This window comes from Malurus melanocephalus, unplaced genomic scaffold, assembly GCF_030028575.1.
Source record: "Malurus melanocephalus ecotype Western Australia unplaced genomic scaffold, MMel_1.1 scaffold_99, whole genome shotgun sequence".
Lineage (NCBI taxonomy): Eukaryota > Metazoa > Chordata > Aves > Passeriformes > Maluridae > Malurus > Malurus melanocephalus.
This window is the reverse complement of record NW_026623331.1, coordinates 385,944-403,220: the sequence shown is the minus strand read 5'-3', so window position 1 is coordinate 403,220 and position 17,277 is coordinate 385,944. Positions and strand designations below refer to the sequence as shown.

Genomic DNA, 17,277 nt, shown 5'->3' with positions numbered 1-17,277 from the left:
GTATGTGCTTTGTGCAGGTGGCCAGGCTGCTCAGATTTTGTTCTACGGCCCTGGGGGGAGTTGAGAAGTTTGTAATGTGATCTGAACAGCACACTCGGATTATTGTGCTGTAATTACTTTCCACTTCATTTGGAACTAGCTTTGGCTTTTTTTGGCTAATGATTCACAACTGGCACGTGCAGGCTCTCAAATGGCTGCAGCTCTGTGGCTTTTTCACTGCAGGCATTGGGGTGAGGAAGCTCCTTCTGTGCTTGGGGCAGTCAGGCCCTGCTGTGGAGGAAAAGCAGCTGCCCTGTTCCAGCCCCACCTGGCTGGGCAGGGCTGAGACACGGAAGGTGAAGSAACATTACAAAGAAACACCTCTCAGGTGCTTTGACACCAAGTTTCTGGTTACAGCAGGAGCAGCAGTTCCACCTCCCTTTCAGACCTCAGGAGTGATGCACTTTGAGTAATTTTTCAAAGGAATTTCTCAGCTGCATGTACTCACCCAAGAGGAGTAACTGATTTGCATTATGAAGTAGATGAATGAGAAACTACTTTCAAATGGCTGTTGAATTTATTTGCTTGATAAATACAATCCTAACAAAATAAAAGTTAACCAATATTAAGAGATTTGTCTGAAGAACATTAGAAAAATTCATGACAATTCAATAGGAATTAGTGTGAATTAAACAAACAAAAAGTTTAAATATTGCCAGCAAATATAAAATGTATGTAACGAAGGCAAGGGAGAATGCTTTAGTTTACATTTGTAATCTGATCACATTTTCTGTGTTTATAAACTTTTTTCCAAATTTTAAAAAAATACTATGCTGTTTTTTTTCTATAACATATCAAAGCATTATTTGTACAAAAATCAAATCATGGCCAATGATTCACAACAGTGCAATAGATAAAGAATACAACCACATCCAACAGGTGCTGAAAATAAATATCCAGATTAAAATATAAGATAGCCTATATGCACTCTGTGGAGTTTCTGTCTATATATGGATTRAGGGATGAGTCTCATGAATGTATCCGAAACACTAAAGGGCCCTTAAATGCCAGTGTGGGTGGAGGATTTTGAAGGGTAGAAACATTAAAAACAGCCAAACCAAAATCAAGTCCCAGGTGGTGGTGGTTTTTTGTTAAACACCAGCAAAAACAAGGCTATTGCTGAACCCCCCAGTGCCTCCCCTTGGCAYACTTCGGGCTCATTGGGAATCTCAAGCGACTGGCATTGGTGCAGGGGGCAATGCTGTATTGCTTGGTCAGGCAGAAAGGTCCTAGGGACATAAACCACTCCCATCCCTGCCTACAAGCAGTGGCTTTCTCCAAGAGAAGGAAACATTTAAAATGGATGAAGACAAAGCTCTTGGCTATGTGGCAGCAGTGTGAACAGGACCTGTCTCAAACAGGTGTGATGAGGGTGGTTAATGATGAGTCAATGAGTTACCTACACTGCTAAAGGACATGGACATTTCCATCATACAGGGACATAAATAACATCTCTCAAGTTTTTACATTTATTCAGTACATCTCAGAACAGAAATGAAGTTTAAGGGCATGTTAGGTAAACACGATACCCCACAGTCTCCCACCATTTCAGCCAACCCAAAATAAATTTAAAGCTCCCTTGTATATAATCTGCATCAGAAAGGTATCAAAGGCACAAGCAAGAAGTGACTAGGTTAATAAGCAGAAATGACAGTGAATGAGGATGAACAGATCCACAAGGCAAATCATTAGTAAGTGTGGGTGGGTTTTGTTTGTTTACTGAAAATGAGATCTTCCAATTCTGCTCCAATGAATGTAAGTAATGATTTTGGTTTGAAATAAAACTGTTACTGAATTATTTTAAATCACCTGAAGGAAACCAGTCTTGAAATAATCTGATACTAACTGGAAAACTCTTCTGGCCTCTTCAAACTCACCTGAGTTTGATGAGTAGAAGCCACAAGTATTAGAGACAAAAGTCTCCAGGGCTTAAAAGAAAAGTTTCTTTACAGAATGTACACAGCCACCAATAATTTGTGCAGTTTGACTCAAATTACAGTAATTTGCACAGTTCGGTTGATTTTATGCATAGCCAAGGAGCCAGATCAAATTGGAGTTTCTTTCCTGTCTTTACTTGGCGATGGCTTGACTTGCTGCTCCTTGCTTGCTTTTGGCTGCTCTTTGGCTGCTTTTGTCTCCAGGACAGTGTCTCTCTGCTGCTGAGAAACGCTCCCGCGCTTTTCCGGCTCCTCTTCCTCCTGGCCCTGCTGCTCGGATTTCGCGCGCTGCAGCAGGCGGAGCTGCACGCGCAGCTCGATGATGGCCTCGCGCTCCTCGTGAATCGCTTGGTTCAGGTGATTGTTCTTGATCTTTTAAGGAAGGGAAACAAATATCAGGGCTCTCTCTGACACAGCACTGCTGTAGCTCAGGAGTGTTTAGCACCACTGACCCAGASAGCAGCAGGGACTTGCACACAACAGTGATTTAAAACCAGAGTGTGTGGGTCACAAGCCTGGGCAAATCTGATGCTTACAACCAGTTTGCACCTGTGGAATCAAGTAACCACAACGGAAGAGAACCAGTGAATGCTAAGAACCAAATCTTACCTCCAGTTCCTCATTCTGTCTCTGCAAATCCTCCAGGATGACCTGCAGCTCCTCCTCATCTTCACTCTCACTTTCACTCTCGGAAGAGTATTCCTCGGTTTCACTGCGGCCGTGCTGCTGGCGACTGAAAGACCAAGGACAAATTCAGCTTGAAACACTTCCTTGAGTCTGTGGCAACATCAGAGAGTTAACTTCCATGCCCTCAGTCGTCAGCCAATGGTTTAAAAAACACCATCAGACTTTCCTTTCAAAGCTTAATTTAATAAAGCAGTGATTTTCTAGGGGGATTATTTTAGTGCACAGGGTCAAGTTTCCTTTAGATCATAATTCCATTGTTAAAACAACAGAAAATATTCTCAAATATTCAAATTTGTCGAGACTTCATTAAAAACAAGTGGCTTTCAATTGTGATGTTCACTGGGTGAGCTTTTAAGTGCAGTTTAGAGCATTCTTTCAGCAAAGCATTAATAGTTTTAATCACAGTGTGCTGTCCTGGCAGGGCTTAGCTGTGAGCTGTCCCCTTTACCTTTGTATTTCAGCTATTTCTGCTCGGAGCCGATCAATTTCTTCCTTCTCAGAGGCGATCTGTCTCCGCAGAAACTGCTCCATGGCCAGCAGCTCTTCTTGTTCTGTTAAAATCTCGTTCTCCTGCAACGATCAGTTAGTTCACTTAAAGTCTTGGCTTTATTTCCTACAGGAACATACAGTAAGTATGAGATGATGCTGTTCTCTGAAATACTTTAGAGCAGTAGTGGTTAGCATGTCTGCTTTGAACTCTGATCCATCAAGACCTCAAAGCAACTCTGAAGTTCAAACTCTACAATTTCTGTTTTGAATCCCCAAGATAATCGCTGTACTGAATAGYTGAGGAGATGACACACCAAATCCTGGCATGTTTGGCTGCCTTTCCTTAAATCGCAGGGGAAAGCTCTGGCCAACCAGTAAAATAACTACAAAAACTGAATTACATGTTTTGAAAATTAATGTAAGGAGGAAAGTACAGAGGGGAGAAGATCAAAGCTACTGGGGGAAGCAACAGAAGGAAAAAAAGCCAAAATAGCTGCCTTATTTCCTTTGATCAGCAGGAAAGCAGTTAATAGAATTGAACCTGGCTAGATTGGGAAGTGTGCTTTCTAAGTACATGCACAACAAAGGCCACTTTTTCACGCTGTCTTCTTCCCGCTGTTAATGAGAGTCTCCTCAGCTCTGGGTTCACTCCTCCAGCCAGCATTCCTTCCCTGCTTCATTTACCAGTGAAACAAAGCTTTGTGTTTTAATGGACACAGAGAGCCCTCTGAGCCTGCAACATCTCTSCTGCATTAGATGGCCATTGCTATAAAGGAGTGTTTAATAGATTTGAAATATAAAATACCATCAGGCAAACAGGTAAGTGCCTGCCAGCTACCTGTGCAAGCAGAATATTTATAACTTCTTCATTCTCATTCATTTCTTCTTTGGAGACATCCTCCTTTGAAAGGCTAGCAATTTCTTGTGCAATCTTTGTTTCACACTCCTGCCAGAGAAAGAGAGCAACAGTTAAAAGGACAGGTTCCCTAGTCACTGTATTTACTGTAAAAAAGATTTTTTGAATGTATTATTTTCCAAATTTAGTACCACCATCACAGTTGTTTTCCAAATTTTCGGCAAGGTCTGACCCATTTGTGGGACACAAAATAATTTAAAAAACATTTCTCAAGTTTGTTTGTTACCCTCGAGTCTTCCAGTAATTCCTCTTGGTACTCCAGGACACAATGTTTTAAGCATATAATGAGCACATGCCCTGGTGAACACTACGTTTTTCATCACACACTTTGTGAACAGATGTGAAGATCTCCCTGTCCCTAGGGTGAGCCAGCTAAGCAGAAAACACAATTGCTCATCAGGCATGTGAAATTAAGATGAGAAAATGCTCAGCAAAGAAGACTGGAAGGGGGTTTGATGTAACTGTGTGCCTCTGCAYTGTTATGATTTAGGAATCCATGATTTAGATGTGTTGCCAATAAATAAAAAAGTTACCCACCTGTCTCTTAGCTTCTCTTAGTTTCCTCTTAAGAGCTGTTAAGATTCTTTGCACCTCCCACARTCTCTCTTCTTTGGATAAGTCTTTTATCCCTGCCTGCAAGTCTCTGTGTAAACAGTTCAGTAGGAACTCCTAGAAATTGCCAAAGAAATTAGATGTCTTTAATATATTGTACCAGGGCAGATTGAAAAGAAAGATCTTTTTGGCTTTGTAGCAGTGGCATGGGASTTCTCTTTTCAAACCTTGACATGTCCATGAACACCCAGCACAGATCCAGAGCCAGCTGAAGAGCAGTCCTAAAGAAACCACCCTTCCTAATGTGCTCTCCTGACCTTCCTCCCACGACAAAAGTATTGACCTACATAGCAAAGCAGTCCATGGSTGACACAGCTATGAGCATCACAAGACCGTAACAACTTTCCATACATGAAAAAGGAAAGGAMATCATCAAGCTCTTCTCAGTGGTCTCCACTGACAGGATAATTGTGATGGAATTAAAGAGGATGTTACTTAAGAGAATTGTCTACAGAATGTATAAAAGCCAGGACAAAGAGAAACAGAAAAACACTCAAGTAATYGCCAACCTGTCGCCTGATTTCTTCTTTGATGCTCTCTTGTGTTTCTGGAAGTGCTGGCATTGTTGCCATATTTGACCAGCGAAGAGGTTTTGTCACCTGCTTGAGGGTCACATTTCCAAAGAACTCTTGAACATGTGTAAAAAATACATACAGGACACGGTTGCTGATCTGCAAAGGATGGACAGACAGGATATTTGTTAAGATGATTTATTCACATCATCGTTATCTGCAAAGCACAGCAGAAACAACAGCCTTTAGTACACCTTTCTGAGAGCCACAGTCATACCAGTCTGTCTTTAGGTATTAAAATCTGGATTAAAAATTATCTTTACTTTGAACAATGCAGTGCTGGCYTCAAGGAATCACTTCACTGTATTTCGTACCTGCACATCTGAGGCATTTTCATACTAAACTCAGCRTCTTCACATCTCTTAACCTACCAGAATTATTTCCATCAGTGGTAGATGCAGAAATGCATTAAATCTCTTTGTACTCAGGTAAAGGTAGTTGGTAAGAGGGAACACCAACCCTACTATATAATGCCTGCTAGGTGGCTACATGTAATAGAGTAGAAAAATGTTTGAAAGCATCTTCCACTGTATTTCTTGTTTTAACCCGAGACAGAAGCAAGTATATTTATGTTGATACTCTATTGCCCATTAAAATCTTACCCTGAAACAAATTACTAGAGTTCTGTCACAATCTGTATTTAATTGCTGAGATCTACTTACCAACAAAACATGATTTGGCCTAAATTGTTTCACACTAATTGTTACTTTTCTTAGCTAGAGAGATGYCTAGCACAGCAAGAACCATGAATAACACCCAGCCCTTTTGCTACTGGGCCTCCATCTGGACTCTTAATTAYAAAGCCAGGCTTTTCTAATGTGTGGGGCTAGCTCTAGAAGACCCACACCCAATAATGCCACGTTTTCATCATGCACAGGACTAATTCTGAGCTGTAATTAAATATTTCCAAGATGTTTATTAAGGAATCAAGCAATTCAGAAACCACAAAATCTTACTGGAAAACTAAGCCAGTTGTTATTCCCCAGCCATTTGATTGCAGACACCAAAGCTATTTTACYCAAGTCACTACTGCACCAGGAAGATCTATGTGCAGGACAGGGTTCATTAGCTTGATATTAAAATTAAGCAACAATATAGTTTTCACTAAATTATCAGTGAATCAGAAGTCCACAGAAATTGTGTAACTGCATGAATTACTGAACAAACTCAACATTAAATGACTTTTGCTCCWAACAGAATTGAAAGACAGCAGTATTTGGATAATAATCCAAATATCACATCTACAGTATGCAAGCCCACTAGCAGAAAGTCTTTTTTCCCCCTTCCCAGCATTTCAGGTTCCTGAGGCATAAARAGGAGCTGTAATCTAGCTAAACTGTATCAGACAACACCCAATTCCCACCTGCAAAAGAATTCCTACAAAGAAATCTTTCTCGGGCTGTAGTTCTGCTCTACCTCTTGCTGTGTGGTGCACATACCTGGACAGTAGGGCTGAGCACTATAGAAATATTCTGGATGTTCATTTTTGTTTCCAGTTCCTTTGCAATAACATGGTCCATATGCACAATCAGCCAAGAAATCAGGAGATGGTTACACTCTGGCAGYTCTTTCAGCAGCCTCTGGCACTCCTGAACTTTCTCAGCTTCTGTGCTCTTTCCACAAGCATCTTCAAAGCGGGGCATGAGCTCTTTGGTAAGCAGATTTTCGGGCAGTTCTCGTAGGTACTGTTTGAGCAAGCTGGCAACTGTATTGGGCTCGTATTCTTCCAGGTTCGGAGAYTCTTCACGGTCATAGGCTGCCTTCAGCTCGTCAACTTTTGATTTTATTCCTTAAAATAGTCAGATCAAGAATTAAGAGAAATTTTGACTGCAAATATCTGTTATATTTATATTTTTGTTTTGAGACTCATTTGTTTCACCTCTCCTTACAATTTAAGCTAATTGAGAAGCACCTTTTGAAAGTTATGCACATGTAACAAAGAAAACCATGACTCAAAATTACATGATCTAAAAGCACTGACTACTCCTATAAAGCAAAACCCCACCACTGACAGCACTGAATCAGAACTGGTGCCAGCATTCTCTTTCATCATGGAACATAAAATTAGAGTGAGAAAAGGTTGGGGATCTTAAGATCAATTGTGTATTTGCATTAAGCATCTTTCTGGCTGTTCAGTTATCCATCCCGAAGCCAAGCAGCAATATGTTACTGGCTCAAATGCTGTGCAACAAGCTCTACCTGTAACAACTTTCCTTTGTCAAAACAGACCCTACACGTTTTAGTTTCCAGATTTCCAGCTGGCCCTCCTCAGCGGAGGAATCTCACACAGGATCGTTGATTTGAGGCACTGCATGAATAAAAGTGTGTTCACATAATTATTCAACCCAGCCAAGATTTTTTGCAAGGTGTTTGTATAACTCAGTGACATTCCAATCTTCCTAAAYTTGGGGAAATATCATTCTTGCAGCTCAAACACCCACTCAGGTTACACCAACTTGGTGCGTGGCCCTGGCTCAGCTCACACACAGTGAGCACAACTGGGCACACTCAGCCCCTGRAAAATGCCAGGGAAAACATGCTCAGTTTCATGGCCAAAATGAGCCATCACAACAGCTGCAGGCTGCTAAGCCACTGCCATGCTCTCTCTGAGCTCTCCGTTTAAACAACCCTACACGCACAAGAGGGAGCTGTTGCACTGGAGAACACCTACAAAGGACAAAAAGCAAACTATTTAAGAACACACCTGTGAAAATTCCCAACACATCGTGTCTAAAAAAAATAAGCAACCAAAGTGTTTAACTAGGATGAATCAGGATGAAGTACTTGCTTACAGTTCTGCAGTATTTCTCCATGCCAACCAAATAGCATGCAGATGGACTGCATGAAGTAGCTAATGAAACCTTTAGAATCATTTCATTACTGGTTTACAGTGCTGGGTAACTTGATTGAAAATGCTTTTCCTGAAATTCCTTTCCTTGGTTGTTCTTGTCCCCTCCAATGTACCCACGGAAGTACTTACACCAGCTGCATTTCTAATGCAGCTCACAAATAAAGGGATTGTTTTGTCTAATGTGACTAAAACTGAGGTTTCACTTATGTAAGCTGCTCTTACACAACCACCACAGTTAATTAGCTGCTGTCGCTAAGCTTAAACAGTGAAAATTGCATTTTCTCCTTATTAGCAAATTTGTTGAAAGAACAGAAGTTTTCAAGAAAAAAATATACAACAGGAGTAACTGGAAAAAGCAACTTAGTGCGAAGCATAAGYGATAGAATGGTTATAGCTCATCTCTGCTTTTGCAATCAGATACCATTGTATTTCTAAAGCAGAAGGGAAAGAACAYAAGTTGGCCATAGTAATGCATTTATTGCTACCATCCCATGACAAAAGGCCAAAACAGGTGTGTTTTTACTGCCATTAAGCAGTACCACCACATTACCAATTCTTCTGGTACTTCAGACCTACAGGTTTACTTCACTTTGGCTACCTGATTACCTTTTGGATAATTAATGGAGCTATAATCAGAGTATCTAGATGTTGGAAGTGATAAAATAAYAGAAAATTGCAAGTAAAGACCTTAGGAACCTGCATGTCAGTGTGCCCAGAGTACCTGAAACTCTGTAGATGCCTTCACATTTCATGCCATACTTCTCTACATAATCTATACATTCACGGAAAACTGCTGGCAGGCGGATGCCATCATACATCATGGTCCTGTCTACTGCATCAGACAAAGGAATGCCAAACACGGGTCTGTGACTTGGAACATCCACTTGAGGTATCTCTGTCTCTTGAATTGGCTTTTTCTTTTTCTTCTTCTCTTTCCACTGTTTTACAACATCTGCTGCAGTTAAGTCTTTTGACTTTTTCTCTTTGTGTTTGTCTTCCTTATGTTTTTCTTCCTTGTGTTTTTCATCTTTGGGCTTCTCTTTTATTTTAAAATCCTTTTCCTTCTTTTTGGAAAAGCTGGGTTTCTTGAAAACATGTATTCCCTTGGACCGCTTCAACTTGGAAGGACTTTCAGCTTCATCCCCGGAACTGTCCTCTTGAAATGCAGCATAACCTTCCGCTGTTGGGCAAAGCAGGAGAAAGGAAGGGGACAGCTGTAAGTCTGTTTTCTTTCCAGACAGCAACAACAAGAAGTTGCACGTAAAGAGGAGAGGGAAGAAGCAACATGAATGGAAAATAGTCCCTGCCTGACTCCTCAGAATGTTTTCTTTAGTTGTTACACACTGGAGTGGACAAGGATTAAATCAAGTTACGTAATTACATCAAAGATAAGTCACAGAGCTCCTGAATGTTCCAAACAATGAATACTTTATACTTACTCATAATGGCAATGTCCATCTTATGGGCTAGATTCCCATCTAATAGTCAAGGAAATGCAAAATAAAAACAACTGTCTGGCAACTTCTCTATGTTCCTGTAATCAACAGTATAAGAGTTGCTGTTAAGGATCATCTACGGCATACACAGTCCAACAAATTTCTGTTAACAACAAATTAAACTTCAGCCACTTAAAACCCCAATCSCCTTCTATAATATTATTAAAGACAAGTATGAAGTTAATAAACTTTTAGCCTCAAATAAAATACAAAACCCCATACCAAACCAAAACCAAAACAGCACTAGCACACTTACTTTTCACTAGATGAATAACACAATTCCAGTAACACTACCACAATACCTGCCCATGAAAGTGCASATTTGCCTTAAAAAGCACATGGGAGAGATTCAAAGGAGTCCCTGGGTTGAGCACGCTGTTTCAGCAGCAAAACTCCAAGTGCYGTCTAAAACATGCACCAGGTGCTTTTAAGTCACTACGCCTCTGCAGCCGGCCCTGCCTCACCTTCAGGCAACAACACGAAAGTCTTTAAAGGTGGATTACAAAAAAAMCCCAACCAACACACCAACAAAAAAACAACCCACAAACAAACCCAGCAATATGCAATCCAACACAACTTCCAAGCCCACTAATTCTAATTTCACACACACAGTACCCCATGTAAAAAAAGCAAGCCTGAAACCTGCTCAACAAAGCTGACATGTGACATGCCCTCTGCACCAGCTAGGTCCCCCAAGGCAGCAGGCAGTGAGCCCCCCTTATACAGACCCTYTGAGGCTTTTCCACTACCTACAGGCAGAGCCCCTGCTCAAGTGAGGCAGMACTGACAGCCAAGTGCTCTTGCTGCCTGAATAGTTTTGGGTAGAGGAAAATTACCCCCTTAGATAATATGAGAGCACATCATGCACGAGACTATAGGCTATAATTTTTTCCAAGTGAAAAATCTGCAGRAGAACCAGGGAACATTCAGTCTTTCACCCTTCCAATTCTGAGCTATACTAGACTGCAGAGATTTKCAGCATTATTTCAGCACATACAAGAACAGTCTCTATTTTGAAGCCTCCTTGACTGCTCTTTAGAAGATAGCTTTTAATAGTCAAACAAATATAAGAAATGTATTAAAGCATGGAACTACCGTGAAATAATTACAATTGTTGGATCAGCTGTCTTTGCAGCTGGGACTCTTTCCTAGGACTACCAAACAAAACATACACTTTCACAGAACACTGGAAAAGACTGTAGGACTGTTCCTGCCCAAGTGGATTTTAATATAAAAATGCAAACATTAACTAGAGGACAAGCAGCAGCCAGGTCTCCTCCTCCCTCCTTACTGGCTCTGTCATTTACTKGCTTTTGTAAACCAAACCCAGAAATGAGTAAGGAAACATGCAGTGCATAAACCAAGGATTCAAACCTCACTCTGGTACAGAAGGAACTGCAGATGCACCAGCTACAGGACTAAGGAGGAACACACATCTCCGTGTTTTATGGGAATGAGACAGGGCTGGCAATGACACTCAAGATGGACTTCAGAGATGTAATTTCCAAACAGAAAGCCAGATCTTTCCCAGACAGAGCCCAGAACAATATGCCCTCCGTCTTTCCTGCCGGGTAGCTGTGACAGCTCCCAGTCACACAGCCTGGGGTTCCCATATGCACATCAGCAAGCGTCAGCACTGGGATCCAAGCTGGGAGGTCGCTGCCACCAACAGAGCAATGATCACATGTCCCAACACTCAACACTGTAACACAAATCCCAGTGCCTTCCTAGAGCTGTGGTAATGTTACGCCAGCAAGAGACCATTACTGAAACTGGTATTTCTTGAATTCATGAGAAGACATGAAGGAGCAAGTTAAATACAAAACCAGCCTTTTAAAATTTGTCACAGTAACCTAAGTCAACAAAGTTTAGAAATATATACTAATACAGATTCACAAAGAATATTCCACCCATACCAAGAGAGGGTTTGCAGGTCTCTCAAGAGTAGCCCAATTATCTTTACTACATTTTTGGTTATAAAATTGCTGCATCCCTTTCACCAGAGATACAATATATTGAAAGAGAAACAACTTAAATTCATACAGATGAAAAATTACCAAAAGTGCTTGATAAATCAGGCAATTTTAAATATGGAAAGAGTACTACCTAAGATTTAGTAAACTGGCATTTCTGTTTACTGTTTCCTCAAGACTTCCAGTACTAATAGTCCCTACTTTCCCATCACTACTCTATGTCAGTGATATTTTCCTCCATCTATATGAGAACAGTACTAATGTAATAAATACTCCCATTTCACCAGCATAATGACTGGACTATCTGCCAGTTCCTTTTGTTAGATTTCCCTTCCATAAGCATGCCTTCACTGCAGTTATTTTAAATGTGATGCTGCAAGTATAGCCCTTACCTAACTGATAACTATGAAAAGCCCTTTTAAAAACAGTAACAATTAAAAAAAAWTCCAGTGTCACTCTGAAAAAACCTATTTTACTGGCTTATAAACTTTGTCATGCAGCAAGGCCACCATCTCTATCATCTGCATACTTGGGAATACTTCTCCTGCACTCTCACAACAAAGCCATAAAGTCATGCCATTGTCTTTATTGTTAACTCAAAGGGTTGCATTATGCAGAACTTCCACATATCAAACCTACTGCAAGAGACATTTTGTCCATCATGTCCCTGATGGATTTTAAAGTAATTTGTAACTTAGAGCTGATTTGGCTCCCCAGGGAAATCTGCAGCATCTGTAATTAATTCACTGAAAGAAAACRTGGATGGCTTTTACATATGAAAGAATTAGTAGGTCAAATATGACTGAAGTGCAAGGCAAGCATTAGTTACCTAATGTCAGTTTGTAGAGGGACTGCCATCAGATTGTACAGCATTTCTAAATAAAACTGTAAGACATATGAATTCACAATGAGGTTGGGTAGATGGCTTCYACTTCCTCTTCTTGCCCACAAGGTCCATTTTTATTATCAACAAAAACGTCCACCTTAAAGACACTACCAACACTCACTATCCAGCTTTCAATTAGATCAGTTTGTCTTTAATATTCATTAAGCTCACTGATGTGAGCACAGCACTCCCAAACAAATTCTGCATTCAGATTACACTGCAGCACTGTGCCAGCAGAGCAAATGAGGCTGAAATAAGAAAACTGTCTTACATTATTTTGATTTAAAATAATCACTGGCATTTGAAAGGCAGACTTTTAAACTAGTTGCAAATGGTACTAGATAAATACACCGTGGTACATATAMAGATACAGGGTAATTTGTCAGCAGTACAAGATGTATCAACACATCCTATTTATCCCAAAGATAAAACCTGATATGAAGAGCCTCTAATCTTTCTTGGTGTAGAAAATTCTAATAACTTCTTAGTCAGTAGATCTGAAAACTGTATTCAGAGCTTCTTCACACACCAGATCAGCAAAAAYAATCTTTTGTTTGCAATAGCAGTGGCTTGGTTTCAGTCCTCATCTACATTCCAAAATAACATACAGGATGCCTTATCCAACACATTAAGGATCTGGTCTTCAAAAATATTTCCTAAAATTTTCAGAAGAGTTCATACCAATGATACTRCTGTCCTTTCACACAAGAGTTTAGCACAATTCAACCAATTTTCCATTTTCCCAATCATTATATAAAGAAAATCAAGATCTAAAAAAAAAATCCTAGCTGCATATTGAACCTATCCTGTCCAACAGCATCAATCTCAGCAGTAAAATGAATAAACAGGGTAAGATCTACTACATACTCTCTATCGACAGAAATTCTGATTGGTAGAAGAGCTTCTTCTTAAGTACTTCTTAAAACATTTTTCTTTTTGAAGGAACTACATGTTTTATCAACATGTGATTAGTGACAGGTGGTTAAATATTTTCAAAAATCAATTACTGGTTGTTGTCTCAGATAATCCATTACTGCTTGACACAGATCCATTTTTGCTCTCCTGCTGTTACAGGAAAAGTTCKGTTTGAGCCAAGGAACAGATCTGATTTAAAACTATGCCAGTAAAARGAAAATTCCTTTTAATCCCTAGTAAGTCCCCTAATCTAACCACTCTACAGCCAACGAACATCCAGTCTATCACAGAGGAGTGGAGAATAAAAATTAGTGGCTGAAACATTTTTCCAGTAGCTGGCATTCCACATAAAAAACAACAYTCCATTGAATTTTCTATTTGCTCCAAAACATTTTTAGCACTTTCCCCCTAGAATAATTACTGCCACTAACATGAAAAATATCAAATCATTAAATAACTAATCTATATCTATGTAAAAAAAATATAGAAAAAGATACTTTGCTGGCATACAAATATGCTTTTTTGATATAGGTGATAATAAGGAAGCTAAGAGTACAACATTACTCTTGGAGAAATAATTTACCTGAAAAACCAAACTGAGTAACTTGGGCATATTTATCCATCCCTTCCCTGCTTCTCTTTAAGCTCTTCTGAAGTTTACTTAGAGTAGTATCAAAATTGCTCCAGATTTTGCTGGGATTAAACTTAGATACAGTTTCAGGTGTTAGGATGATCTTGTCATTAATTCACTAATATTGCAAGTTCAACAAACACTYGCTCTGTCATAATGTAATGTCAGCTTGTCTTTTTTTATCACTGACATGTTCAGTCACATTTGTTTATACCCCAAACAGCACGATCATGGCAGGTTGTGTACTGTTCAAATCCAAAGCAGGTAGCCAGAAAAAATGAAAAGAAACAACATGAAGACAAAAACCAGAATTTAAAAGGTAAAATAAAATGAAGAATCAAAAGTATGGGAGGAATAACAAAGGTCAAATCTGGAAGGAAAATTCTTAAAATCAACCACAATAAGCAACTGTACAGAACACTTATAATTTAGACAGGTAAAATGTCTGTTGAGGGTATATTTACAATACTGATTATTTTTGCACTGTATGAGATGTAGTGAAAGCTTGGTATGCAACCTATTCTTCTATCTGACTAGCAATTATATGACAGACATGTACTGGGGCCAAGAAATGCTGAATGCCTTTTACATTAGAGCTGTAGGAAATGATTTGGTTCTTCCCATGTTCTGCATTTTTGTGTTCTTTGAGGATTTTTTCATACCTTWAAATCTTATTTTAAGTAACAAAAATTGCTTTACATCAGCTATAAAATGTGTTGCAATCTCCTGTGGAAGAAAACAGTTGCAGTGCCGATGTGCATAGACCTGTGTGAATTTGCTGAAGAAGCATTTTTCCTCCTGAACAACAGCCTTCAGCTACACTATCACCATGAGACATCCTGAATTCCACACAAAGAAACCCACATGATGTGTAATRTTGACCTCTACCAATCTCAGATTTAGAGGTGTGCAATGCAGAGCTATAACAGAAAGCTGAACAGTAAAAAAGCAACTACTGATAGCCTGAATTTAGACCTATCCAATCAATACCAAATTTTCATTGCCAATCCAGTAATCTGTATTAGGTTAATATTGTTTATATTACAAAAAAACCCACTAAGGAACTGCTTTTCTTAAAACCTGCAGGAATTTCAACTGTTGGTTTTAACTTGAGGATGAGTTTTTGAGTTACAGTATTCTTTAGGTGCAGAATTTTTAGTTAAAATAGCAATAGACCTTCTAAACTGAGGTAGAAACAATTTCTGCATTCCAGGAAACTGGTCTGATTAAAAGCTGTGCAGTGACAGCAGATTCTTCAGGAGTAATTATTTAAATGTGTGTATGCATATTACAAATAGTCACCATATAAATTCTCACAGAATACAGTGTGCTGTCCCACTGTTTCTGATCTTTCAAATTCCACATGTAAGAAGCAGCAGGATACACTGGTAACAGAGATACAGACATTTTGAAATTTTGCTAAAACAAATGTYACTTAAAATGTACTAGCACTTGCGCTGTGATATTTAGGTTTCAGAAACTTGGACAGGAAAGCTCTTTCTGAGAGTGTTCAGCATCAGCTCAGTGCTTCCAAGTGCTTTGCTCTTTCAGGATGTGTAGAAAAACTTACTTGAATAAAAAAAAATAATGTTTCCACAATTTCCTGCACAAATCTAAAGGTGGAAAGTAATCGTTCTGTTATTTTGGASGGGTAAGCTTTTTAAATGAAATTTCCACTCCAGACACTGATACACTGACAAAGGATCTTATAGTCAAAGCTTTACTCTCTTCTAACCTTTGCTCTGTCAGTTCTGGAAAATTCAGATCTCTGTGTTGGTTTGCACATTTTTGACCTCTGCAATAATACTTTGGCACTGCTGGAGGAAACTGCATGAACAGACTAAACTGAGAAACTAGAGAAAAAAAAGAATACAGATTTTATTACTGCTCAAATAATGGTGCAGTGTGCATGTGAAAACTTGGGATGGAACASAAAAACAAACACTGAATATGGCAAACACATGGGAAATGGACTAAAGTTGTTGAAGCTGACTCTTCCAAATGTACAAATACACAATTCAGATCAAACATAGTTTTATTTTACCTAGCACCTCAACTATGATTAAAAAAGGATCTATTTGGAAATATATTTGAAAACATCCACTTTGAATGTGAACTGATAAACAGATTAGATGAACCCCATGCAAGGATTTACCAATGCATCATTAAAGATTTTGGATAAATGCATTTATTAGTAATTCTGGACACATGCTTGGTACCTGTATCTGTGCAACAATACAAAGTTGAAGTGTGGAGTTTTTTGGAAGAGAAACAGGTGCTGCACAAAGTCTGGTTGTAGCAAGTTAACTTCCTCCACATGGAACCAAATTTTTAAAACCCACTAGTTTTTCTTGAATACTAAGCAATTTTGAGAGAGAAAAAAGGAAAGAGAACTTGAAAGCACTGAATTAAAAAGAGAAATTGTCTACTCACTTCTTTTTTCTTTTTTCTTGAATTTTCCTTTCTTCTTCCCATGCTCCTTTTCATCATCAGATACTATATCTGGAGGCTCATGTAAGCTGTCGTGAGGTGGTGAAGGCTCTCCAGTGCGGTACAATCCAGGGAACTTTGTAGGACTGATTTCTTCAGAGCTGGGAGTGCGAGCAAGTCCCCCACTGTGCTCTACCCGACGGTGTTCACTGGGGCTGCTCGTGGGAGGCAGGAAGCACTCGGTCATTCTGATACCCTGATATCAAAGTGAAATCTTCTGCTACCTGTCCATCACACCTGTATCACAGAAAACAAAAAGAAACACAATTTTAAGCAAAGGATTTCAGAACACCTTGTTTAGAGCTCTACCCTGAAATCATAAACAGCAATACCTTCTACAATGAGAGCTCCAAATTCTCCCTAAGATGCAGTAACGTAACATCAGGTCTTAAGCTCAGCATTTGCAGYATTTGTACATTAACTCCTGAGCCATGGCAACATGAGAGCTGCCATTTTAACCATTTCTACTTTAGAATATATAAAACACACATTAAGTACCAGAATATTTTAACAGTTGAAATAATTCTTACAAGATTCATAAGCAGGTTGCATACTGATTTTGTATTTACTRTATTTACTACAAATGAGTTTGCCAACTTTTAAATTTTTTGACGTTAAATAGATTTGCCTGGAAGCTCAGAGTGTTTGTGAGCACTGCCCTTAAGGCAAAGATCATTTACTACTTTCCCAAGCATATTTTATAGATGCAAATATGAACTTGCCTAGCCTGTTGCAATATGGGTAAAAAATAAAATAAATAGAGCTAAACCAAATCCATCTTTT

At 39.3% G+C, this 17,277-nt stretch overlaps 1 protein-coding gene across 4 annotated transcripts; it reads right to left on the bottom strand.

Annotated features, from left to right (window-relative positions):
* Positions 1-551: 551 nt before the first annotated feature.
* RALBP1 (ralA binding protein 1) lies at positions 552-16,731 on the bottom strand. Of its 4 annotated transcripts, none has more exons than XM_057368915.1 (10): positions 16,438-16,456; positions 9,543-9,637; positions 8,825-9,283; positions 6,692-7,041; positions 5,190-5,351; positions 4,606-4,737; positions 3,991-4,098; positions 3,112-3,233; positions 2,586-2,709; positions 553-2,348 (listed from the first exon to the last, which is right to left on the bottom strand). In XM_057368915.1, the coding sequence occupies exons 2-10, from the start codon at positions 9,559-9,561 to the stop codon at positions 2,085-2,087; spliced, it is 1,740 nt and encodes a 579-aa protein (XP_057224898.1). In that variant the 5' UTR covers positions 9,562-9,637; positions 16,438-16,456; the 3' UTR covers positions 553-2,084. The 4 variants fall into 4 exon arrangements, with proteins under 4 accessions (XP_057224895.1, XP_057224898.1, XP_057224896.1 ...); XM_057368913.1 differs by lacking the exon at positions 16,438-16,456 and adding an exon at positions 9,856-10,009; XM_057368914.1 differs by lacking the exon at positions 16,438-16,456 and adding an exon at positions 9,902-10,009.
* Between the last annotated feature and the right edge of the window lie 546 nt (positions 16,732-17,277).